Source organism: Cydia pomonella, chromosome 12, assembly GCF_033807575.1.
Source record: "Cydia pomonella isolate Wapato2018A chromosome 12, ilCydPomo1, whole genome shotgun sequence".
In the NCBI taxonomy this organism is placed as follows: domain Eukaryota; kingdom Metazoa; phylum Arthropoda; class Insecta; order Lepidoptera; family Tortricidae; genus Cydia; species Cydia pomonella.
In genome coordinates, this window is record NC_084714.1 from 10,564,647 (window position 1) to 10,591,532 (window position 26,886).

Below are 26,886 nucleotides of genomic sequence, written 5' to 3' on the forward strand. Positions count from 1 at the left end.
GTCCCAAAATGGTTCTATGTGTGCGGTTGCTCCAAAACAAAAATTTGCCATTAATTCTTCTTCATCTTCTTCCTAGCTTTATCCCTTCATTTGGGGCGGCTTTCCTGGTTTTTAGGGTTCCATAGTCAACTAGGAACCCTTATAGTTTCGCCATGTCCGTCTGTCTGTCTGTCTGTCTGTCCGAGGCTTTGCTCCGTGGTCGTTAGTGCTAGAAAGCTAAAATTCGGCATGGATATATAAATCAATAAAACCGACAAAGTCGTACAATAAAATCTAAAAATTTAATTTTTTTGAGGGCACCTCCTCTACACGTAAAGTGGGGGTAATTTTTTTTTTTTGCTTCAACCCTACAGTGTGGGTTATCGTTGGAAAGGTCTTTTAAAACTAATAGGGGTCTTTAACAAACATTTTTTGATAAAGTGAATATATTCGGAGATAATCGCTCCGAAAGAAAAAAAAATGTGTGTGACCCCCTCTAACTTTTGAACCATAGGTCCAAAAAATATGAAAAAAATCGTGGAAGTAGAGCTTAAGAAAGACATTAAATGAAAACTATAGCGGACATGATCAGTTTAGCTGTTTTTGAGTTATCGCAAAAAGTTTCCCCTTCATAGTAAAAAGACTTACTTTAATTAGGTACCTACTGATTATGCAAATTTGCCTATTTGTTTAATTCGCGTGAAAGGTACCATTTCATCCCTTGGTTAACAATGTACTATACTTTAAGCTCCAGTTTAGCTTATTGTGACGGAAGAGTAACTACGGAACCCTACACTGAGCGTGGCCCGACATGCTCTTGGCCGGTTTTATTATTATATTCTATCTTTTAAATAATAAATAAATAATAATATATTCTATAATTGAATCACGAGCGAGATGTAAAATAACTTTGCTCTCGTGTGACATACAACTTTTCACCTCAGTAGTGAGAACATATTGAAGGTTACAAAAATTCAACATCAAGTAAAGTTAACCACATTTATTTACATTTATGATTGAAAAGCATCATCATTATGACGAAAGCTTCTAGAAATATTCCTGTATTCATGGCTTTCACTAAATTAAAAAGTTAGTTTGTCTCACTCCCTGGAGTGACGAAAGTAGGCGTGTGCGAGCTCCTGAGGTAAAAAAAATTATACATATTTATGGTCTCGCCTGTACCATTTCGATTAAGAACAGATTCTGGTTACGGCAGATTCTTTTTATGACTCGCGAACAAAAACTATAACACTATCAGAACAGAGAATTAAGTCCTTTGTCTATAATAATACTTAAAAGTTCGTACCTATATACATACGTTAATATAATATAAATAAGTACCTAAGTTCGTGAGAGCGTCTAGTCTAGACACGGAGGCGTAGGCGGAAAGGTTAGGGCGGCGGGAAACTGCAAATCTCTCCGGGCGACGGCAGACTTCTCGTGAAATGTAATATTCACGATCTTGTCACGAGGTAAAGTTATAGGTAGCTCGGTGAACGGCAAGTCGATATGCAAAATACTGCTAAGATTTCGATCAGTTCATCATCATTAGCGTATAAATCTGCTGGGCAGAGGTTGCTTTCGTAGGCTATCCGGTATTAAAGAGTATCTTTGTTTCCGAATAAGTAGATTGTGTTAAATATAAATAAATAGCAAACTCAGTCAACATTTTAAAGTCACCTGCATAAAACCAGCATAAAACACTCCAAATGAATGCCACCGCTTGTAGTGATGATTATGGGGCCTAGCCGAGATGATAATCGTTGATTCATCCAATAGGGGATATTACGCATAACTCTGCGTAGGGGGCGCATCTAGCACATACTGAGGGCCTACCGCGAAACACGAAAATCGAAGTTTCGTTATCTGTCTCTATCACTCTTGCATATTCGAGCGATAAAGAGGCAGATAACGAAATTTTGATTTTCGCATTTCGCGGTAGGCCTTTGTAAACAAACCGCCTTGTGAAAACTTCTCAAAAAACTGTTAAAGGCATAGTATGTATAAGTTACTCTTTGGTTCACGATATTTGATAGTGCTGCTCTCTGGCGACAGAACATTGCAGTAATACTCCCTATTGAAACACAGTCACATGACTTTTCGTAGAATCTGTCATTTCCATACATTTTCTCTATTTGTTTGGCGTTTCTCGATGTACGATTGTCATCTCGGCCCCCTCATGATAAAAAAAACCATGAGTTTATGCGTCTCACTTTAGGGAGATAATGGTGACAAAACTAAATTATAAAGAGCAAAGCCAAACCTGTTCTAACGTTTCAGTAAACGGCTTTTGAATATGTTTGTTTGTTTGTTTGTTTAAACTTTATTGCACAAATTTACAAAAAGAGTACAAATGGCGGACTTAACGCCTTGAGGCATTCTCTACCAGTCAACCATTGGGCTAAACAGAAATAGTTAGTTTGGTGCAGGATTGTAAAGAGTTGATATGGAAATAGACACAAGTCGAGACTACTATGATACTATACTTACACTAATATATATTTTAAATATACCTACATATATACATATTCAATATATATAAATAAACATACATATATATAATAATAATGTACCTATTAGTGTGAGATATCACGCAGACATTTAGTCACGAATGTTTTCAAATAAGTGCTTACGCAACTTGCTTTTGAAAGAAAGCTTGCTCTGAGCTTGTCTGATAGGCAGAGGGAGAGCATTCCACAGACGTATTGCTTGGCAAGTGAATGAGTTGGACAAAAATCCAGTCCGATGAGGGAGGACAGCCAGCTTCAGAGTTCGAGAAGCACGAAGAACATAACCAGGACGGGCTGTTATAAATTCAAATTTAGACCTGAGATAACTGGGTGCAGCTGGGTCAAATAAAATTGAATACAAAGTACATAAAATTCGCAATGACCTATTTATGTGGTGATCTATTTAATTTAATTACACTTTAGTGTCGGTAATAGTAGTAAATCGTAGAATAGATGGCGAAACGCAAAGAAATTAACAATGTTTGGAACAATTTGCGGCTGACAGCTCTGTCGGGCGTCCGAATAGTGATTGGCTTTCATTTAGTTAGTCCACCCTTCCCCTACAGTCGTATTAACATCCATTAGAATACAAACTTGATTGCGGCCTGTAATTCGTTCGACAATTCGATCAAATTCAATGGATCAAATTGTACCTAACAATGAGGGCCGTAGCACGCGATTATCTAAGCTCTGTTTACAGTTTCCGGATATCCGTTTCGAGTTACCGTTCTAGATATCAGCTTTACAAGGGACTCCTATAGCTACATATACGTATAATAAGTAGGAGTAATATGGTTCTGAAGTAAATAAAAATACAACAACAAGAATTTGAGACGTCTACATCCAAAACTTGTATACCTATCTAGTCATTCATCGGATACTTACCTAGCTAATAAGAGTGTAAGTAGTCGTAAATATACTCGCATTTGTTGCCATTTTCTGTGACTTCAGTGTCAGGGGGCCAGTCAGTTTTTCGAGGTAGGGCCTCAGCCAACGTGGCAATCATTAACGCTCCGTAGCGAACGAAACGCAACTGTCAATGTCGTACTAATATGGAAGAGTGATAAAGAGAGATGACTACGTTACGCTACAGAGCGATAACGATTGGCACGTTGGCTACGCGGCCAGATGTCCTCACCCCTAATCCACGTGAAAACGTCAAATCGAAACAAATGAATTCGCGATAGACTCGTGAAGGCATATTACTTGCCTTTATCGAGACGAGATTATTTATCAAGGTCGACCGATTTGGTCGTAAAGTACTTATAAAAAAATATTTTAAAGTTGTCTTGTCACTATTGTGACAAAGTTTTAAATGGTCCCAAGTCTTACTCGTGTAATAATTTAAAACTTGTAAAAAAAAACAGACGAAGGGTCATACAGATGGGCATTTTCACTTAACTGTGTACCATTAACGGCCGGTTAGCAATCGTCACAAAACTGACGGTCAATATCAAATCCCATACAGGTACATTTTGTCAGGAAAGTAACGATTAGGACGTTCCTGAAACACGATTTAAGTCGCGCTTTAAAGTACAAGTTAAAATGAAAATGCCCAGATGTAATGAATAATCCTTTACCATCGTATTTTCATAGAAACGCACGAACGTGGAATGCTATTTCAGCCAGTCTTAGTACAAAAAGTACTTAGGTTGACTGCAGTAGCATGACAAATACGAACGTTTCCGAGAAAATACAATGGCAAAGGATTGTGCACTACAGCTCTGTAGCTGTGGTTGATATACCTACGTCAAATTGTGTCAAGAGTCAAGATATTTTCAAATAGTGTTAACATCCAGAGAGGAAAATGAGGATCACGTTTGAATGGAAAGGGGGTTTCGGGGCAGACGTCTTTCGTCTTTAAATGTCACAATTTAAGTTTGAATTGGCCTCGATGAGAGTTACCAACGCAGGCATCGGTTGCGCAGTGCAGGCCGTCTGCCCTTCCGTTGCCCTCCGCTGCGTCTAGTCTAGACGTACGCCCTATTGCCCCTTTGTGAGGGCCGCATCGTACTGTATAAAATTATTCGAGGTTGCTTAACGGACTTATTACAAAGGTCTCGAAAACTTAAGTAGGTCTCAAGCAAGGCGGTCGCATAACAATGGATGAAAGGGACAAACCTAGGACAACGTAAATTGGAAATCCACTAGCGTCTTGCTTAAGATAACGCACTATTATTAGGCTCTTCGTTCAAATTAGTTTCTAAATTGAGACATGAATGAATCGTTTTCATTTAATTAGCAAAAACCTTTTAGGCGCGTTTTGTTTTGAGCGAAAACAGTTTGCGTTTCAAAACACGTGACCGTCTTCCATTCAGGATTAGGTATTTTTAATTTCTTATGCTCTGAAATTGGGTCACTATTGTTCTATTAAGTGTGCAGAAAATTTCCTATACGTTTCGGCACTGGAGCATTTGACATTCAAAGTACGTTTTTTTTTGTTTTTTTTTTATGATAAGCAATTGGGAGAATCAACGTTTTTAGCGTCACTCGTTGCCATGGTTACGATTAGTTGTCCAGGGGACAAAAGTTCATTGAAATACTAATTTTATGGTACTTAAATGTATCAAACTTGCGTTTTTGTGGTCGTTATAACCAATGTCCATAATGGGCCCCCTACTAAGCATGTTAATAGAACGGCATACAACGTCTCTTCAAACAAACTATGCCACTGTTGTCCCTTGGACAACGGGACAGGATAACAAAACAAAAAAAGTTGATTCACCCAATTACAATTTGGTTGTAAATGGATTTGTTGGACAATTTCCATTCTAACATTTAACTCCCCTTTTATATAAATAACGAATAATTGAAAGTACCCTGATGAAGTAATGTATGTTTATACTTAGTCATGTTTTTTTAAAACACATGTATTTTTTACTTTCGTCGTATTCGAAATGAAAATTAAAGTGTTTAATTCTGTTGAAAGACACCAATTCAGTCTCGGACTATTCAAACTACCTCGACAGAAATTAGTGCCTTTCATACCTTGGTTAACGATCTACTTTAGCGGCAGACAAGAACAAGGTACCTATCTACAGCAACATTTAAAATACAATAGGTAGCATTGCATATGCATATGGCTTCGATCATGCCTTAGAAATCCAAATTGAGGCAAACTTCAATGCAAACACAGAGTTGGTATCAAGTTCTCAGACTTAGGGTAACAATTAAAAAAAACGAACATGCCATTTTGCAGAAGTCTGCAAAATGCTCTAACTTAATACACACTTCCTGTTAACTACCTACCGCTTGATCGATTGCAAGCACTAAGCAACAGAGGGTCTGCCGTGAAAAACAAAACTTCGTTATCTTGCGCTCGAATATGCAAGAGTAATAGAGAGGAGAGTACCAAGATTTCAATTTTCGATTTTCGCGGTAGGCCCTCTGATACCCTCTGCAAACGATTCAACGTCAGCGGAGATAAATGTTAGTGTAAAAGTTTAGCAGCAAATAAATGGATAATTCCGCACCTGCGCCCGGCCGCCGCGAGCCTTCTATAGATCCAGTGAAAGCGCAGGGAATCCTGTAAGTCTTGTAACTATAAGTACTACATTTCATTGTTTTGTTGAACGTTTTGTCCGAGAGCTTTCTTCTTAAATTAAAGCATTGGTATGTGTAGCCCCTTGCGTGTCGAAAAAGTACTATTGAATATTTATAATCTACATGCAGTCCGGGGGAAATTTCCCAACATTTGCGATACACAAGTTGATAAAAACAAAGTGACTAAGGTTTAGTTATATCTAGTGTAAACAAGGTTACATTGGTCAAACAAATAATAGAGTTTGTTCCTTGTTTTGTTCATATAACTTTGAGATTCTGTCCGAGGTTAAAATCAAGACCAGTTTGGTCAATAAAAATATTTATTCGATGACCATTACGCTGGTTTCGGCCAAAGTACACAAAAAGCAACCGTAGCAAACTTCGACCAATATGGGCTTGTGCACAAATCACGCGAGGTTATTTTGGCTACTTTTTTGACAGTAGTAGGTATTGTATAGAGTAAATCTTGTTTAGACTGGCTATTTTGAAGTGCCAAGTGAAGATTTATTTTTAACAAAACCGAGAAAAATTATGTGGCAGATATTTGTTCTTACTTTCTATCACCATAGAAAAATTTACGTGTGGTTTTCTTATACCCCGCTCCCCCAACGTGATCTGTCGTGATTTTTTCGTGACCTCCCCTCCCCCCCTATCGAACCTCGCGTGATTTGTGCACAAGCCCTATTCTAGAACAGTAATTAACAATCCGACAAGTGTTTTGTCAATCGTTGTTTGGACAATCAGGCCCAAATCAGTCTATAAAACCATACAGTCATTCGACGAAGCCATCTAGACAGGGCAATAGTGCAGGATCCGAGCACCCGCGTGTATATCGCCATCGTTAGTAGCTCGGTACTGCTTACAGGGCTGTCCATTTTTGATTTATCCTGCCGTCCGTTTGGGTGAGTAAAAGTCTGTGACAACGGTTATGATACTGAATTTTTCACCTCAGCAGCTCGAACAAGCTTACTTTCGTCACTTCAGGGAGTGAGACAAAGTAACTTTATGATTTAGTGAAGGCCATGAATACAGGAATATTTCTAGAAGCTTTCGTCATAATCATGATGCCTTTCATTCATGAATCTTAATAAATAGGGTTAACAAGTTAACAACATCAAGATGTTGAATTTTTTTTACCTTTAATATGTTCTTCTTTTTTTACCTTTAATAGTGGTAGCTTCACAATTGTTACACAAATTCGTTAAGAAAAATCATATTTTAGATATAGGCAAGTAGCCTTATGTAAATATAGTTTTAAGAAAATTGCCATACCCCACCGGGTTGCCATGTGAACTTTTACCTTTAATATTTTTTTTACCTTTAATACGTTCTTCTTTTTTTACCTTTAATAGTGGTAGCTTCACAATTGTTACACAAATTAGTTAAGAAAAATCATATTTTAGATATAAGTAGCCTTGTGTAAATATAGTTTTAAGGAAATTGCCATACCCCACCGGGGTGCCATGTGAACTCTTTTATCACTTGTAACAACTTGTATTATACCATGGTATGCAATAAATGATTACTTACTTACTTCTCACTACTGAGGTGAAAAGTTATACGTGTCACACGAGAACAAATTTATTTTACATCTCGTGTTTTTGAGTCCCTCGCAAGAAAAACCAACTTACCTCTCTTATTGCACAAATAACTATTTCACCACACCAATTGGTAAAGGTCCTCTTGATAGTTCAAAAACTAATGAGAAAGTTGCATTTTATCCACATGTGGGGCAAAGTAATCAGGTGCAAATTTTGAGTTGTTTCCTTATGTTAGCTATGTTAGAATTGACTTTTAAATGAAGTGTTTGAATGATATATGTTTTATTAAATACGTTCATTTGGATTTGATTTGGTTTGATTTGTTTTTGGTATTTCTTAGTTAGTAGTAGTCAACGAGGGGGGGGCGGGTTTAGGCTCGGCAACGCGCATGTAACTCCTCTGGAGTTGCACGCGTATATAGGCTACGGAGACTGCTTACCATCAGGCGGGCCGTATGCTTGTTTGCCACCGTCGTAGTATAAAAAAAAAGTATTTTTCTCGCGTTGGTGTGGTGAAAATTTTTGTGTTTATTTAATAGTTTGTTTAACCCTCGTGCCTTGCAACCCTCACAATGCTCAAGATTCCAATTCTCAAGCCACTCGCTACGCTCGTGATTCAATTTTTGGATTCTTTCGCTTGCTCGGGTATCAATATTAGCACGAGCGGTTAAAAACAACTTTGTCCCCTTGTAAAACAAATAACTATAATCGCATCAAACAAGAAGAAAGTATTTTTTGTTTTGGTAATTTTAAGATCATTTCTTTTCTTGGTTTACTGAATCTATCCACTGATCAAGTAATAAGTATCTATTACACCATATCGTCAGGTGAAAACCAAAACTCACTAATTTATTAAAAAATAAACAAATATCAAGTTTTGGTACTACTACGGTTCCCTATGGCTATGAAGTTGTAGTAGTAATTATTAGTTTTATGACAACTAAAGACGATATTAACTAACAATCTATGTAACTGTTATCCCATGGCCCAGGGAACTAATTAATATCGCTAATCAGAAACATATTGTTTTATAGTTCATCTTTAACACGCAAGGAGAGACATGCAGCGCGACAATGGAAGCAGAAATGGTCGTTCTACACCCAGCTCCGGGAAATGCAAGAGGAAGAAGCGCTTAAATTAGGTATACTTACGATACTATCGCCTTCTTTGGTAACAGCTTATTTTGTATTAGGATTAGGAGTCGGGCGCGCCTTTATGCATCGCATCATTAACGTGACCTATGGCAAATCTTTTCTTAAAGAAAATATAACTACGAGGAATTATTTAATCACAGCGTACCTACACGATAGTGCCGTCTTTTTTGGATGTCAGGCTATACATATAACATACAATTGACTAATTAGTTGCGCATTTATCCTTGTATAGGTATGTCAATGGAGGAATATCGCGCGGGAGTTCGATCGATGAACTGCCAGGCTGAGCCGCAACAGTATCCTGTGCAGGTGGACCCGTCACCGGCCCCCTTGCCTCCAACTTCCTCAGGTGAGCACCTCCAAATCATTTAGACCGTTGAATGAACATGATGGAGGATTACCGAGTCAGAATCCGTTCAATGAATTATTAAATTAAACCGCTATAGTAGAGTCGTACCAAACTGCACAGACTGCAGTGCCAGTGTCCCACGTTAAACGCAAAATTATTATAAAAAATATGTGACGGTAGTCTACCTAGCTAGCTCAGGTAGCGTAGTCACCGGCCATCCTTCTTCCCTAATTTAGTGGAATGAAATTATCATCTTCATTGAGTTATCATTTTTCTATCACTTAGTTACGTATGTATTGTGTGTATGTTAAGTTGTACTTACCTAATATAGTATATCGGCAGGGATGGTGGGCCGGCGCGCGCAGTGCCCGCTGGAGCGCTACGGGCGCCTGGTGCGCACGGCGCGCGACTACCCCACGCGGCCGCCGCTGCCGCCCGGCCAGATCTACGACCCGTACAAGCAGACCATCATATTCCTGGGGTACAGTATACCGTCTACTGCTGCGATTGGCAGGCGTAGTAACGCTCAGTGCTTGAGCAGCTCAAGCGACGCATGTCACGCATGACATATGCCAACGAAAACTATAAGGCAATGTAATATAATAACATGACGAGGCTAGCAGGGTCACCATATAATGTCCAATTGACGGAGTAAACTCGCGTGGGGCTTAAGGCTTTTTATGACGCGGGCCCTCGGTTCAAGCTGGATTGAGTACGCGGGGCCCGCGTGTGCCGCTTCTGCTACACAGCATACTTTGCCACTAGATATGCAGCGAGAAAGTTGAATGTTTCTAGTATGCTGTTTTATAAAACGTCGTTACGTATATCAGTCCCAGTTGGAAATGATATAAAAATATAGGACCTGAAAGTTTCAAAATTTTAAGTTTTTTTTCCAAAAAGGAATAAAGTAGGGGTACCATTAGATTCCTTACATTTTATCCAAAAAATATTGTTTAGCAAATATACACATAAACGCAATATTTTACCGACAAATCGCAATTTTAATGTTTTTCATACTTCAAGGTGGGCTCTTGGTGACCGTGATGTCACGTATGCTTATCGTTTTGTTGGGAGAGTTTCACGAGTGAAGTACGACAGTCGGACTTAGACTATCATTTCTGACTTTTGTATTGCTTATTGTGCTACAAGTAAAGCATGATGTGATGTTGCAGGATCGACGTAGGGGACCCGATATCGTACAAGCTGCCCGCGGCGCGCTGCGAGGTGACGGACGAGCTGTGGGCGCGCCCGCGGACTGTCTGTGTGGACCCGCTCGCCGACTGCTTAGCCAAACTGTAGGACCTCTATAGGTCTGTGCTTTTGCACAGGTTATCTGCATCGCAATTTCTTGCGCGAGAAAATAGTATCTACAGCTAGTCGTACTCCTGACAATGCTTAGAAACCGGGCGTTGCATTGGATAAATGGTGTGTTTTACATGTCGATTTTATTCTGTTATATATGTAAAAATCATTTGAGAACCACAGATGTTATTTTCTACTAACAATAAGATATAGTAGTGTGCCCTTTATTCAATGAAATGAAAATATTTATTTGGGTAACAAATAAAATACAATTATAATATAATGGCTGGAATTTCCTAGTAGATTTACAATAGCTGCTTCCGAAATAAACTAGGTACATATTTGCAAATTGTATTTCATATCATAGTACATAATGACAATTTAATGAATATTTATTTATTGATATGAATGTCCATGTCAGTTTAAGTTTTCCTTTTACGCCTCAATAATGCAAAAACTCTAAAGCACTTGATCCGTTTAAAGGGAATTGAGTTAAATAGTGAAATAGGGGTCAAATGGCAATGAACCGATAGTAATAAAAAATACATTAGATATCTGATTTTTATTTCATATTGTCCTTAAAAAAGTGCGTACTAACATGAAGCAACTCAGCCGACGTTGAAGTTCCTCGTCTTAACGGCCGTGGCCGGGAGCTGCGCGACGATGCTCTCGGGCAGCACCTCTATCGTCACCGCTTCTGAATCGGCCACCCAGTGGAAACCGGCGAGGTACTAAAACAAAAACCGTATTTTATTCGGACATTTTGATTGCCACTGAAAGGTTTGCTGAATACACATTAGCGACAAGTGGGAACGTATAGGAACATTTAATAATACATTATTGCAGAGGCCGGGAAAGGGCAATTCGTGGATGAGTTTCGATTCAAGTGGATGAGGACGACGCGAAGCGGAGTCCGACAAAGAAGACAAATCCACGAATTGCTGTTCCTGCCGAGGCATATATAGTGCTTTTCTCCAAACATGCCAGGAAATCAGGCAAAATAATCATAATTAAAGCATTGTAGCCGACGTGTCCGTCCACTACAACATCGTTTAGCATGTAGATATAGAATAGCTTATTAATAATTAGAAATAGAAATAGTTTTATAACTAGAAAATAGAATACGTAAATCCATTTTCGTAGCAACGTAATAAAATAACAGTTAGTTCTCGTAAGCCGGACCCCGTAAGGTTGCACTATGTTATTGTATAACCTGAAACCGTTACGGTCGACTATTGTTCAATGTTCACTCATTAAGTTCCGTAACGTTATTGTATTATATTTGTTTATTAGGGTTCACCTCCGCAGAATTTCGGCAGAGTCAAAGAAGTATTGTCCATTTTATTGTGTATAATTAAGCGTAGTTTTAGTTGCGTGGGAAACTTTCGGTACCGTTACACCGTTATCAGGAGATAGTAATGTTACCTCAAAAGGACCAAGGATACGGTTATACGCGTCATTTCTCTCGCACGCACTCGTTCGGCAAACGTCAACCTCCTGAGTATCGTTACGCTAGTAGAGCAAAATAGTGTTGCCTCTAGTCTAGTAAGCTTTCACGAATAAAATAATCTTCGACGATCAAGATCTATCTTTAAGGAGTATTTCCCTCGATACCAAAACACGCATTACCTAAAGTTGGCAGTGAGTTCGTCCATATGATTTTTAGCATGTTGTCATTAAACTTATTCCTGGCCAGCTCACGCATTCGCCTTAGCAACTGACTGGGCTTTTGCTCGCCGAGCTCCATTTGGGATAGGAGCTTTTTCACTTGCCGGCTGTCAGACTCTTCGTAAACAGCAATGAGACGCTCCTTTACGGCCTTGTAGTACTCAGTTTTAGGAGGGTTGAATAGGATGTCTGTTATTTGCTGGACATCTTGCTTGTCTAACTGAGCTATTACCATGCTCGCAAGCTGACTGTCGCTTCTGTTTAAGTCCCTCGTAGCATGCTCGAAGCTGGCAAACCAGATGCGCGGCGAGTCACGCCAAAAATCAGGTATCTTCAGCGGTGCGCTGACTGTGCTGGCCGATGCAGGTGCGGGTTCAGGCTGTTGTTGAATGAGCGGGTTAGCTGCGTTGTTGTCTGCATTGACGACTTGATTGCTGCTTTCGCTGTTCATGTTGACTCCGTTGCCTTTGTCTGGGTTTGGGCTCATTTTCCTTATCACGTCGGGGTCACCACTTTAGGTAATGCGTGTTTTGGTATCGAGGGAAATACTCCTTAAAGATAGATCTTGATCGTCGAAGATTATTTTATTCGTGAAAGCTTACTAGACTAGAGGCAACACTATTTTGCTCTACTAGCGTAACGATACTCAGGAGGTTGACGTTTGCCGAACGAGTGCGTGCGAGAGAAATGACGCGTATAACCGTATCCTTGGTCCTTTTGAGGTAACATTACTATCTCCTGATAACGGTGTAACGGTACCGAAAGTTTCCCACGCAACTAAAACTACGCTTAATTATACACAATAAAATGGACAATACTTCTTTGACTCTGCCGAAATTCTGCGGAGGTGAACCCTAATAAACAAATATAATACAATAACGTTACGGAACTTAATGAGTGAACATTGAACAATAGTCGACCGTAACGGTTTCAGGTTATACAATAACATAGTGCAACCTTACGGGGTCCGGCTTACGAGAACTAACTGTTATTTTATTACGTTGCTACGAAAATGGATTTACGTATTCTATTTTCTAGTTATAAAACTATTTCTATTTCTAATTATTAATAAGCTATTCTATATCTACATGCTAAACGATGTTGTAGTGGACGGACACGTCGGCTACAGCATCAACCAGCACTCAAATCGAACCTTCACATAAAAATAATTCCCTCATTCAATATAAAGCTGTATTTGCACGCATGCGATCCTTAAAAAAGTATAAGGGCCTTCGCTAGCTGACGCGGACGCCCGCCGCGTGCGCACGCTCGCGGGTCCTGCTCCCAAGCCAGATCCGTCGCACGCGCCCGCGCCAGTTAGCGCTGTTCATACAATTTCTTATTAGACGGGGCGTCCGTTCCGGATAATCCGCATCAGCTAGCGGAGGCCCTAAAAGTTATATAATTTTTAGGGTTCCGTAGCCAAATGGCAAAAAACGGAACCCTTATAGATTCGTCATGTCCGTCTGTCTGTCCGATTATGTCACAGCCACTTTTTTCCGAAACTATAAGAGCTATACTGTTCAAACTTGGTAAGTAGATGTATTCTATGAACCGCATTAAGATGTTTACACAAAAATAGAAAAAAAAACAATAAATTTTGGGGGTTCCCCATACTTAGAACTGAAACTCAAAAAATCTTTTTTCATCAGACCCATACGTGTGGGGTATCTATGGATAGGTCTTCAAAAATGATATTTAGGTTTCTAATATCATTTTTTTCTAAACTGAATAGTTTGCGCGAGAGACACTTCCAAAGTGAAAAAAAGTGTGTCCCCCCCCCCCCCCCCCCTGTAACTTCTAAAATAACGGAATGAAAAATCTAAAAAAAATATATATGATATACATTACCATGCAAACTTCCAACGAAAATTGGTTTGAACCAGATCTAGTAAGTAGTTTTTTTAATACGTCATAAATGGTACGGAACCCTTCATGGGCGAGTCCGACTCGCACTTGGCCGCTTTTTGATTTTATTAAGTAGTATTCGCACGATCACGATACTATCCAGTATCCAATAGCCTGAAATGATGCTGATTGCGTCGTGTAGACGCAGCCCGCGGCTATATATTAATTGGCTGTTTGCGTTTTTCTTAGTGATTATAATATATGTTTTTAAAAAGTAAAAAACAATACAGTAATAACTTCCCGTCCGCTAAAACACGACAATAATGGTTTAAATTTTTTTTAATTTGTGTTTGACCATAACGAAGAAGTTCCCGTACTATTTTTGCTACAATAAGATGAACATTTCCGAGGATATTGGAGAAAAATGTATAAAGTGGGGCCATCAAGTTTCCATCGCCATACAGCGTGGGAATGCTGCGGCATAATGGGAACTTTCGGGCCGAGCTTGATGCAGGGTGGGAATGAGCAATACTTTATAGATGTTTTTGACGAAACTTGTTGCAGAAATTATGGGTTGTTTTAGTATTAATTTAGAATAACTTTGTGACGATGTTTGTGCGGATTTGTGTTTTGACGGAGCCTGTGGCGGATTACGTTTGTATTTGATTACGGCGAATATGAACATGGAATGTAGAATTTACTCAACAGGCTACACTATGGAATTCTATAGATTCTTCGAAATAGGAAAGAAGTGCACAGGTTTAAAAGGTCTGTGACACACCTAGAGTAGCAAGGATCCTTAGGCTACTGTTACCATAAAGCGGACTTATTCTTGTTTGCACCTATTTGAAATAAAATAGCGGCACCTATCGAAAAATTCTTGTAACCCCTTTTATTTGTGATATGATACCTAATGTAACGATAAAATGTCTTGTTAGTAGGTACTTACCTTGATTGGAATAACTTTTAGCGCCGCCTTCTGTACTTTCTTCTCTTTGCGATCTTTTTTCGCTTCAGGCCCGGCAAGGTGACACGTCTGAAAAAATTGCGTTTTGAATTAAAAAAAGAATTTCATCCACTATCAGGTTAGTGTGTCAAATATAACTTCATTCCAACCATCCATACATTCAAAGAGATAATTAAAATTAAAGGCATTTACTGGCACGTGTTTGCAGTATGTATGTTTGATGCGAGATATCCGTTCTATGTTAAGTGTTAGGGCGATCACTCTTCGAATATTTTTTTCTTATAGCTTGTACTTATGTAGAATTGATCATTTCATGACAAATATTATCATTTGGCCACGAAATTTTCAATGTCTTACACGTTTGGGTGATGTAGAATGATCGGCCGCCCACATTTAAGTAATTTTTTTTCGGAGATGACAACACGATGTATGACCTGTATTTGTGTGTGTATATGAATTTGAACCATATAAATAGGATGGTGAAATTGCTTTTTAAGCTTGTTCCCATTCAGTCAAAATCAGTAGTGACCGCTGCATAATAAAAACAATATTTTTTCATCACACTTGCTCGAAAAAGATCTTATTTCATGCAGGTGTGCTGAAGGACAAAGGCCTATTTCGTTCCCGCGGGAGTTATGGATTGTGAAAAAAAAAGCTATAACTCCCTAGGGAATTATAGCTGTTCTTTAATTATGTCACTTATTCATACAAACCAAGTAGGATAAATGAGTTTTACTTTTAAAATACTGACGTTTAAAATGTAATATTTTTGTTTAAGTATGTTTAAAATAATTTGATTTGATTAATTTAACAGCCGTTTAAAATATTTTTACATTATTTTCAATCGTGGCTGAATGCCGAATAGGTCTGTGCCTTCGATGCCCTGTCAAGAAATTACAAAATGGCGGACGAATGTTTGATATGTCACCGTATTTAAGAATTATTTTGCTTAAAATTTAATTTTTTTCTTCGGAAGTGTGATGAAAAACATTGTGTGTAACTCCGGGGGTAAGAATATTGCAAACTCGGGTCTTTAATTCCCTCCAGCCTGCGGCTGTCGGAAATTACCACCCTCATATCCAAAATTTCACTTACCCCCCTCGTTACACAATGTACTATTGTTTAGCAGCCCAAAACAATCACCCCAGAAAGTTCCAATTATAATTAGCTACCTACCTCAGCGTCCTTCGACGGTCTGTCCATTACCCAAAGCGAGGTCTCGTCTTGGAAAACGAGCGCGTTCCTTACGGGATGTGCCGTTATACTTTGGATGGCAGATTCCCGTTCGTACCACGTCGCAGGTAGCCCATAACGCGGCCACTCTTCGAATTTCTTCTCGGCGAGTTTGTACTCCAGCAACTGTAATTACAAGATAATTAAATTAAAATTCGCGTGAAATGACTAGAGCCGGGATGCAATGCATTACAACTTGGAGTGAAATACACCAAATCGCTACTAGTGCGACCATTGGCTCTACGATTTAAATATGAGATGTACGTAGGAATGTGTCTAATTCCTACTTTTTTCAACTTTCAATAAATTATCCGTCGTCCATACCTATCCGTTAAAACACAAACTTTTGGTATAAGCAATGACCAATTTTAATAGAGTCAGGCGTTACTTTGCGGAAATCAATATTAATGAAAACAAAAATATTACTTTACTAATCCGCGAGTTAAAAACGTGCATAATACTTTTAGTGTTAGCACTGCTTGAATAATGCTGCAGGTTTCATTCATAAGTGATGACCAGTGATCGGCACGGACGGTCATTAGCACCTATCACGCGTGTCCTCAATAGCATTATCATTCATAATATCGCGCTTTTATAATTAGTAGTTTCGTATCAATAAACTGTTAAGTTATGATTAAATCAAGCAACCATCAGAGTATAATTTGTGTATGTGGCACTAGCAGCCCATATAGCGGCATTCAGAGTAGAAACCTTAATATGGACAAGAGTCAAATGCCGCGATCTTGTTATTTATTTGTAAATCGACATTGAATAAACGCATAAATTGCAACATTCTTCATCAATCGTCTTTGATAATCCTCTACTAGCGAATAATTGTAAGATATTCGAAACAACTACTGGGTTAAAACTGTAGTTTAAAGGTATACCTTTTGATCCACATAAGTGATGACCAAGCTCTCCTTATCCGTGTCGAAGGCAATGGCGGACGGCACGCAGTTATACGTGGGCAGCGTAGCGTAATGCTCCCACTTCTGTCCTGTGTGACTCCACATAGCTATGGCGCCTTCTGTGTCCGCGGCGACGAGGTATACCCTTTTTGAAGGTGTCTTTTTGGATATTAGCAGATGTAAGATGGAACCCGATTTCAAATCTGAAAATCGAAAGGGGTTTTGTCAGTACAAAAATGATTATAATAAAAAGAACATCTCTTTCACCACAAGATACATGTACAGGTGCCGGCAAACTTCTTGAACAGCATGTGACCATGCCTTTAAATCGTCTTAATTCTATCATTATTTGCGCGACAGAGATTGAAATACAGTACATACCACCAGGTTATATACGCGCCTTTTTGAACCCTAACGAAACGAAGACACTGGCGCCCGTGCCGGGGTCCACCTGCTGCGCCTGCAATGCGCCCTCCCTGTGCACCACCATGCTCCGAGAGTGCGCCGCGAACACAATGCGGTTGCAAGGTAGTGTAACACCGGTGATAACCATTTGTCACCAGAATGGATTGGCCGACTCAAATCTGTTAGTCCTAATGGTCTGTATGACAGTGGCGCGCGCGCTGGGGTCCACCTGCAGCGCGCCCTCGCTGTGCACCACGGCACCACCGTGCTCCGAGAGTGCTCCTCGAACACAATGCGGCTGCAAGGTTATTTAGGTAATGTCACATCGGTGATAACCATTTATCACCTGAATGGATCGGCCAACTCACGTTTGTTAGTCATAATGGTCTGTATGACAGTGGCGCCCGCGTCGGGGTCCACCTGCAGCACCTGCAGCGCGCCCTCGCCGTGCATCACCATGCTCCGAGAGTCCTCCGTGAATACAATACGGTTGCAGGGTAGTGTCACGCCAGTAATCACCAATTTGGTTAGAGATGTGCTTGACTCATCGTCATCCTGTTGGCAGACAAAATGAAAATATTAAAGTATTTCTTTACTACAATAAAGATGTTATTTTTAGCATAAGAATAGGGTTACACAAACATGAAAGGACTTTTATCATGTCTACCGAGCTTACGTATTTTTTTTACGAAACATGGATTCATTGTGTCATTATACTATTTATTTATTTTATTTTATTTAATAAGCAGGCAGGCAGTTTGACAACTGATATGACCTGTATCCAATATTCATAAAGATAGTTATCATGAACGAGTAGTAGATATAATATGCTTGTCCAATTTATTTTTAAACTGGTTCACATTTTGTGCTGAAACCACATCTTCTGGGAGTTTGTTCCAAGCCCTCACCACTCGATTGCTGAAAAAGTGTTTGTATGGGTTACTGTGAGCCCTATGCCTTTGCAGCTTTAAATGATGACCTCTCAGATGGTTGTTGTTGTTGCGCTTGAACATCTCTTGGAAATCCTTAAGGTCATAGTGCCCAGATAGTATTTTGTACGTCTTTATTAGGTCTCCACGTTCTCTGCGGTGCTTTAGAGTAGTGAGATTCATATGGCTTGTTTTTAAGTTGCCTTGGCAGTTTCGTGAAACTGCGTTGTACTTTCTCGAGCATCTCAATGTCCTTGGCAAAGTAAGGACTATTTTCTATCTTTTTTTTAGAAATGTACGCAGGGAAGGGACAAGTACGATATCTACTATGTATCTAGTTAGCCAAGCGAACAAACACGTAAAACGTGGTAACTTAGAAAAAAAAAGATTATTACTGGCTTGAATGATCACATACTATTAAACCTGGTAAATTATTTCATATTTCTATTTCCGTTAGATCGGCTATATCCTTGTTTTCTTTATATAAACATGGTGTCGATAAATACTAGTGTTGGAATTAAAAGATACTCACAGATTCCAATTTCAACATCCTTATGTCACTATCCGTGCCATAAACTATAATCTCGCCTGATGGGGATATTTCACAGCACCTTATAGTTTTCTTCTTCTTAGCATGAATAGCTACTAACTTGACTGGATTCTGCCCTATTCGCAAAGTTCTCCTGTTGCTGTTTTCTAACTGGATCGCTTTATTAATTGCCTCAGTGGAATCTACTTCCAGCTTGGTTTCACCATTAGTTACCACAGTTTCCTGTTTATTGTTATGCGAGAATACCAATTGGCCTTGTTGGTCGACTGCAGGAGAACCTAATCTCCAAACTTCTAAGTGTTTGCTGTACCTGGGAAAGAAAAGTATTAAAAATAGATAAACTGAAATGTGATTGAATACATGTAGTACATTATGTAGATAGAATACTCTTTATAGGCAGACCTCAGCAAAAAGATACAAGAAAAGAAAATAAACAATTGATTAAATGTAGAGGTAGACAGCAGGCAGGCTTATCGCTAAAGAACATAGGTAATTTCATCCTATCATTTCAATTAAATTTAAAAAAATAAAATATGTGTAAATTTTTCTTATACCTTAGGAGTAATAGTTTTTTCTGAAGTGCAAGTGATGACCTAGGTCCTGGTATCATGGGAGGTACTCTCTTAACCCATTTTGGAGGAAACCTTGATAAAGACAGGTACCCATCATTACCAACCGAAATTAAGGTATCTTCATTCATTACTAAAGCCCTGAAAAAAAAAGAAAATATTAAATTTAAAACTTTTACTGAAAATGAAGTAGTCCCTGTAGCGAAAAGTAAACACTTCTAAACTGAAATAGATATCATACACAAAAAAAAAAGTGACCAACATATATGATATGAGAATAATTTATACATAGTAGTGTGACTACTAAAAGTAGCAAATCAAAAAATATTTCATAAAATAATTTTAATTTCTTCCCTAGTTGCACTTGAACAGTTGTTTCTACTTCCGGTTATTTTTCTACTTGTGTAAGCTACAAAGATGCAATTTTTTTTGCTTTCTGTCATATACAAACCGTTTCAAACCCAAAAATAAAATAAAAAAACAAAAATATGGAGCCATCCTTTTGACATTTATTAGAGATGGGACAAAACATACCACTATGTAAATTTATACTCAAGTTATACCTACAACTAGTTTGATTCCTTGACTACTGCTATGGAAAATTTGAATTTTGAACTCATACCTAACATCGTGCATGTGTATGTTCCGCTGAACATTTTTCATCCATTGCAGGGCCTCTCCACCGCAATTCTTCTCAACCTTCTGGTATGACATGATCATGGGGTCTACTCCACTGCAATAAATCTGCTCCTCATTCTCACTCACTGCAATCGCCAGTATATCAGCTTTGTGTGTTTGGTATGATTCAATCTGAGAATATAGTAAATAGGTTATAGAGCACAAACCCGAATAACAATGCTATAATCATTACAAGGCTAATCAGTCTAAATCATTATTGACAAGTTATTTTTTTTATATTGGTAATTTGGAACCCAAAAAATTTTATTCTGCATTATTTAATTAAATATCAAGGTTTCCAAAGTTTGCAACTGAACATATGTTTTAACAACTTTAACAAATTAATAGCACCGCTAATATCTTGTTCAAAAAAGTGTGAAATAATATCTGATACAATCATACTTGTGAAGTCATAAGAATGTGGCATATGTTTTTGTATGCATTATTTAAGATATTATTGCAGTAATACAGTAACTTTATACATTAGGACTTATCTCAGAAACTATTAGGTTTACAAAGACCATTCTTGTCTCGTATTGTAGTAAATTTAGTCTACTTTAAAAACGCCATGAGAAGGTCTGCAAAAAATCTGAATGGTAGTTCTGGTAGGATTTGATCCAAACAAACCCCATTACAAAAGGTGTCAAACATACTGGATTACAGGTGCTATAATAATATCATGTCATACTATTGGATAGGATAGGTAAGATTTACATACCTGATCACCAAGTGCACTATCCCAGAAGGTAAGTCTGCCCAGACTGTCACCAGATGCTATAATGTTTTCAGACAAAACAGCTAGAGACCAGATAATGACATCATTAGTTCTCTGTGAGCCACTCACTGAAATTTTAGTGATTGCGTGACCGGTCTCTGTGTTCCATACTCTAATGGAATTAAGAGAACCTGAAAATCATAACATATTATGGCATTTATGGCTTACCATTTACATCAAGCTAGGCAAGCATACATAATAGATAGATAAACCATTTATTCGCTTGCCACAATACACACAACTAAATAAAAAATAATACAAACAATAGCAACAGCAAAATAAAAATTAAATAAATAACAAAAAGCATCAATAAAAGGTAATGTGTGCTGTGTGCCTTGCAGCAAAACAAAAGAGTTCTGGCTCAGTAATACGCTCCACTCTTTCGATCACGAACAGATTAACGATGTAACAAAAAAAAACATATATATACGTAAATAGTTAGTAGCTTGCCTATAAAATAATTATAAGTGTCGTAGTATGGATTATATAAAAGTGTGGTGCGTATGGGTGAATAGTACCTTATTATATCAGATGTCGAGTATAAAATGGCCTACAATAATATAAAGAGTTTGTACACATACAGACTAGATTCGGTAATCTGCAACCAAGTACCCGTGCGGTATTTCTGCAATTTGTTTATTTATAAGGTACATTTAAAATGAGACTTAAACGATTGCTTTGCTTTAAGGCATCTTAATGGAGGAGGGATATTATTCCAGAACTTGGTTACGAGATACCCGGAAGTAGCCCGTAAAAGCGACGGTTTTGTGTGGATGTGTTTCTAAAAGACAACGCCTGGTGGATCTAGTACCATGTTGTCTGTGGAATGAGGAAATGTGTATTTTTGAGTATAAATATTCCGGTTTTTTGTCATTCAGGACACCAAATAAAAGACTTGCAAGGTGTAGGTGTCTGCGAAACGTCATATTAAGTATTGAGGCTTTATTTAAATGTGGTGTAATGTGACTCCTAGGTGGGACTGAATAACAGAAACGATAACAGGCATTCTGAACTCGCTGTATAAGACGTCGCGTTTTCTCTTGTAGACGTGGCCCGTACACTATGTCTCCATAATTTAGTTTGGAGAGAACTAATGATTCGCATAGAATCTTACGTACTTCCTCACTTATTTAAGAGGTTTCGAATTTGATATAAGACCTTCAGGTGAAAAAAGCATGACTTGACCAACTCTCTCACATGTTTTTCGAACCGCAACTGGCTGTCAATCACGAGCCCTAGGTTTCTAGCCTCCTATATAATATATATATGGTTTTTTCGTCTACCCTCATTTGAAAGTGCACTTGTGTTTTAATAACGATCTCTTAGAATATTACAATTAAATACGATAAGTGTTGTTGTGTTGCAGTATATTAGGAGTATTGTGTTTAGTGTAATACAATAACGAAGTGGAAGTGTTATCTCGCAAATATTTTCGTTCTAAAATAACTAATTGACAATTTTTAAATATCTAACCTCAAATTGTGTTCAAAATGCCGATTTGCCTTAAATGCGACAAGGAAATACCAAAAGTGGACGAGAAAAACCCGAGAATTAAATGTCACGGTTGTGAAAGATTCATATGTGTTAAATGTAGTGGGTTGTTAGCTACGGAGTTGAGAGTTGTAGTGCTACAATCTCCGACACTTAAATATTTGTGTTCTGAGTGTGAACTAGGAGTCCGGCAGTTGCCAGCTTTAAGGAACATGGTGGCCCAGCTGAAAACTGAAATCGAGGCCCTGAAAAGTAAACAAAGTGAAGGTTCAAACATGGAGTGCATTTTAGCGGAGCTAGCAGAGAGGAAAAAACGCAGTGCGAACGTAATTATGTTTGGCATTGGTGAGTGTTCGCGGCAGACCGGCGACGTTGCCCGGGACAAGGAGGTACGTGTTGCACATGATTTATCGCAGGTCCAAGCAGCTCTGTCAGGCGTGCCGGAGGCAGAGGTGCCGGTGGCCGTAATCCGGCTAGGCAAACCCAGAGCTGACGCCGTGGCTCGCCCCCTCAAAGTCATTTTCACCAATAAGAAAGCTGCCCTTAAGGTTTTGAAAAATAACAGCAAGCTTCCGAGTAACGTGTCAGCCAAAAATGATCAAACACCCTATCAGCGGGACTATTTGAAAAAGTTGCGTGAAGAGTTACAACGCAGAATCGATAGTGGTGAAACTGACTTGACTTTGAAATATGTGAACAATTCCCCAAAGATTATTAGTTCAAAAAAGTTATAACTAATGATATTAGGATATTAGAATTTACATTCTTTTACACGAACTTGGCATCCCTAACGGCTAAACGAGATTTGCTTATTATAGAAGTTAACAGATTGAAACCAACTTGTATCATCATTACTGAAACACACTTGAAACCATCGATAGGTGATAGTTTGGTAGATATTAAAGGATACGCTCTATACAGACATGATAGAATTAAAGGAACAGGCTGGGGAGGAGTAGCTATATACATATCTCATTCGCTTTACGGCAGACCTATACAAGTAATCCCGCACCCGATTTATAACTCTCATCCCCAGGTCGAGGCATTGTGGCTAAACTTGAAATATGGAAGTTATACAATTACAATTGCAGGAATATATCGCCCAACACATTACACGTTTGAAGAGACTGATAGAATATTATTTGAAACAATTAATCAAGCTGCTATGGATCCCAACCCCTTGATAATAATGGGTGATTTTAATTTGCCTGACCTCATGTGGCCGTTGGATGACGTTGATACCGATAAGTATAATACACTACATGCTAACTTTCTTGATATGTTTGTAAACAGTAACTTAAACCAACTAGTGACCGAAATAACAAGGAAGCGGAATAGCGAGGAATCTTTGCTTGACCTAATTATGTGCAACGAAGAAAACCTTTGTACTAAAGTAGAATACTACCCTAATATAGGAAAAAGCGACCACCTAGTACTCCTAGCAACATTACAGATTGAGCTAAAATCAAATAGAAGTACCTGTACGCGACAAGTAAGAAGAAACTTTTTTAAAGCTGATTTTCAGGAAATTATGAACACTATCTCAATAAACACATTAGATTACACAAACACGGTTAACATTGACGAAGCATGGAAAAAATTTAGATCGAAATCACACACTGCTATCGAGAAGCATGTACCATTGTCAACTAAAAATAAAAAGTTAAATGTAAATAAGCCATGGATTACAAAGCAAGTACTAGAAAAGGTTGAAAATAAATTAAAACTTTGGAAAGAGTATAAATCAAGTGGCTGTGAAAAATCATATAAAGCATATAGAACTGAAAATAATAAACTGGTGACACTAGTCAGAAAGTTAAGAGCTGAATTTGAAAGAGGAGTAGTGAGCTGTGGTCCAAAATCGTTTTATAGTTACATCCGAAAGCAGCTATCCTCTGAGGTATCGGTACCTCCTTCACTGAGAGATGAGAAGGGGAATATCACGAACGATCAGAAAGTTGTCGCCGAGCTTTTTGCTCAACAATTTGAGAAATCCTTTGTTTGTGAACCAGCACACACGAACATTCCGGAAGTCCAGATGCCTCGTGTAGAAAATTCAATTGAATCAGTAAGCTTCACGCCTGAGAACGTGGCAAAAACGCTAGCAACATTTAGCGACTCGACCTCAATGGGGCCGGATACTCTACCCTCGGTTTTTCTTAAAAAATGCAGTAACGTGCTTGTTGATGAGCTGACTTTTATAATGAATTTATCCCTCAAGAATGGAACCCTACCTCGAGACTGGAAGGAAGCCCATGTCACTCCCATATACAAGAAAGGTGATAAGTTTGTTGCTGCTAACTATCGGCCAATCAGCCTCACAAGTATAGTCTGCAAAACTATGGAAAAAATTATAGTCACTGAATTGCGAAATTTTATAAGTAAGGAGAATGTAATTATCGATGAGCAGCATGGCTTCATACCGAAAAGATCCACAGTGACGAATCTTCTTGTATGTCTTGATAAGTGGACACGGGACTGGGACAATCGTCAGCCTACGGACGTCATATACTTAGACTACGAAAAGGCATTTGATCGCGTACCTATTCGAAGGCTAATTACTAAATTGGAGCACTTTGGGATTCGTGGTCAGCTCCTTGAATGGATATCGGACTTTCTAACCCACAGGATATTTAAAGTAAGAGTAGGGGAAACTCTATCAAATGAACACAACGTCTATAGTGGTGTTCCTCAGGGATCAGTGCTGGGACCAATCCTGTTTGGCATATTTATAACGGATTTGAAGAGTGTCGTACAGTCGGAACTGTCAATATTTGCTGACGATACCAAAGTTATGGGTAATCCATTGGTAACTCATAATATTATCCAAAGTGATTTAGATCGCATAGTTCAGTGGACTAAAGACTGGCTCATATCACTAAATGCTGACAAGTGCACAGTCCTACATATAGGAAAAACAAATCCAAAACTAAATTACCACATTGACTCTGTTCCCCTACAAGCAGTAACTAGTCAAAGAGACCTGGGCATCACTATTTCACATAACTTAAAATGGGACACGCATATCACCAAAATTACCAAGAGAGCAAATTCTATGCTGTATATGATCCGGAAAGCATTCCATGTAATTACTAAGGATCTATTTATTAGAATATACAAGTCGTATCTCCGTCCTTTACTTGAGTATGCTTTTCAGATATGGTCCCCCTACTTTAAAAAGGACATCACTTTGCTGGAAAAAGTACAGCGAAGAGCAACTAAAATGGTTGCTTCACTGAAAGACAAGCCATATGAAGAACGGCTTCAGGAATTAGGTCTTACAACATTGGAGGACAGAAGGAAGCGAGGCGATCTTATTGAGACATACAAAGTCTTGTCTGGACACTACAATGTTCCAAATATTAAAGACCTATACATATCAAGCCAGAATGTAAGGTTAAGAGGACACTCTAAAAAACTTGTCAAACCTCCATGTGCTAGCAACCCTAGGAAACACTTCTTGCCAAATCGTGTAGTAAATGTGTGGAACTCTCTACCAGAAACTGTTGTTAGTGCACCGTCAGTGAACTCTTTCAAAAATAGACTAGATACACATTTTAGAACATTAAAAAGTGCTAAATAAACACAAGTGCTGCGATATACACGCATCAGCTCCAAGAGCTGCTAGTGTATCAAATAAAATAATAATAATAATAATAATAATAGATATTGACATCACGGTATTAATAATAAATATAGATATTTAGAATTCTATGTTTTATGAGGCGAAAGCATTTAAGACAGTATGTTTCAAATATTACATATTACATAGCAAATGACTCCGAAACTACTAAAAGGAATAAGATATTTGAGAAAATTTTACATTACCTGTTATGAGAAAATTCCCAGTTTTATCAAATTTACAGCACATTATCCTCCCCTCTTGCTTGTCAAATAGCTTGGCGTAAACTATATCACCATGTTCTACATTGAATAAATTGATATACCCTTGCTCTGTTCCCACTGCCACCATAGTGTTGGCAGCGTTCAAATCGAGGCACCATGCTGCATAACCAGTGAGTAGTACTGAGTTCTTAACCACTAGTTTCTCCAAATCCCACTCGACTAGCGAGCCAACCAAGCCCGTTGATAACAGCCGGTTCTCCACCCAACACAATGCTTCAATTGATCCATTTTCAACGCCAGGAATAAACTTGACCAAATAAGGCGTAAACTTCAAATCCCATAGCTCAATAGATGCATCAACTCTGAAATGTTTAAAATCAATTAATAAAGAGCATTCGCAAAAACACGCGGATGGCAGTGATTGTTTAAAATAAAAAATAACTTACCTTGCAAGAGCAAGTAGTTTCTTGGTTTTATTAAAAGAAACACAACTTATTGGTTCAGGTTTTGGTTTATAAAATCGGATCCTATGCACCTGGCTCGCCATTATAATATTAGGCTGAAATTATTGTTTATAACCGCAACACAAAAATTCACATGCTTTCACAATGATGAGCATTGAGCATGATTCTGACAGTTATC

The 26,886-nt window shown here is 38.5% G+C and overlaps 2 protein-coding genes across 2 annotated transcripts; one reads left to right on the forward strand and one right to left on the reverse strand.

The window, feature by feature from the left end:
* Positions 1-4,194: 4,194 nt before the first annotated feature.
* Positions 4,195-10,929, forward strand: LOC133523516 (uncharacterized). The gene is made up of 5 exons (XM_061859160.1): positions 4,195-6,017; positions 8,607-8,713; positions 8,959-9,075; positions 9,418-9,556; positions 10,248-10,929. The coding sequence occupies exons 1-5, from the start codon at positions 5,947-5,949 to the stop codon at positions 10,372-10,374; spliced, it is 561 nt and encodes a 186-aa protein (XP_061715144.1). The 5' UTR covers positions 4,195-5,946; the 3' UTR covers positions 10,375-10,929.
* Positions 10,925-26,886, reverse strand: LOC133523513 (U3 small nucleolar RNA-associated protein 4 homolog). The gene is made up of 11 exons (XM_061859157.1): positions 26,691-26,886; positions 26,227-26,606; positions 20,851-21,038; positions 20,077-20,264; positions 19,440-19,595; positions 18,868-19,195; positions 17,775-17,961; positions 16,981-17,204; positions 16,037-16,219; positions 14,843-14,929; positions 10,925-11,108 (listed from the first exon to the last, which is right to left on the reverse strand). Exons 1-11 carry the CDS (start codon positions 26,789-26,791, stop codon positions 10,986-10,988), a joined length of 2,145 nt encoding a protein of 714 aa, XP_061715141.1. The 5' UTR covers positions 26,792-26,886; the 3' UTR covers positions 10,925-10,985.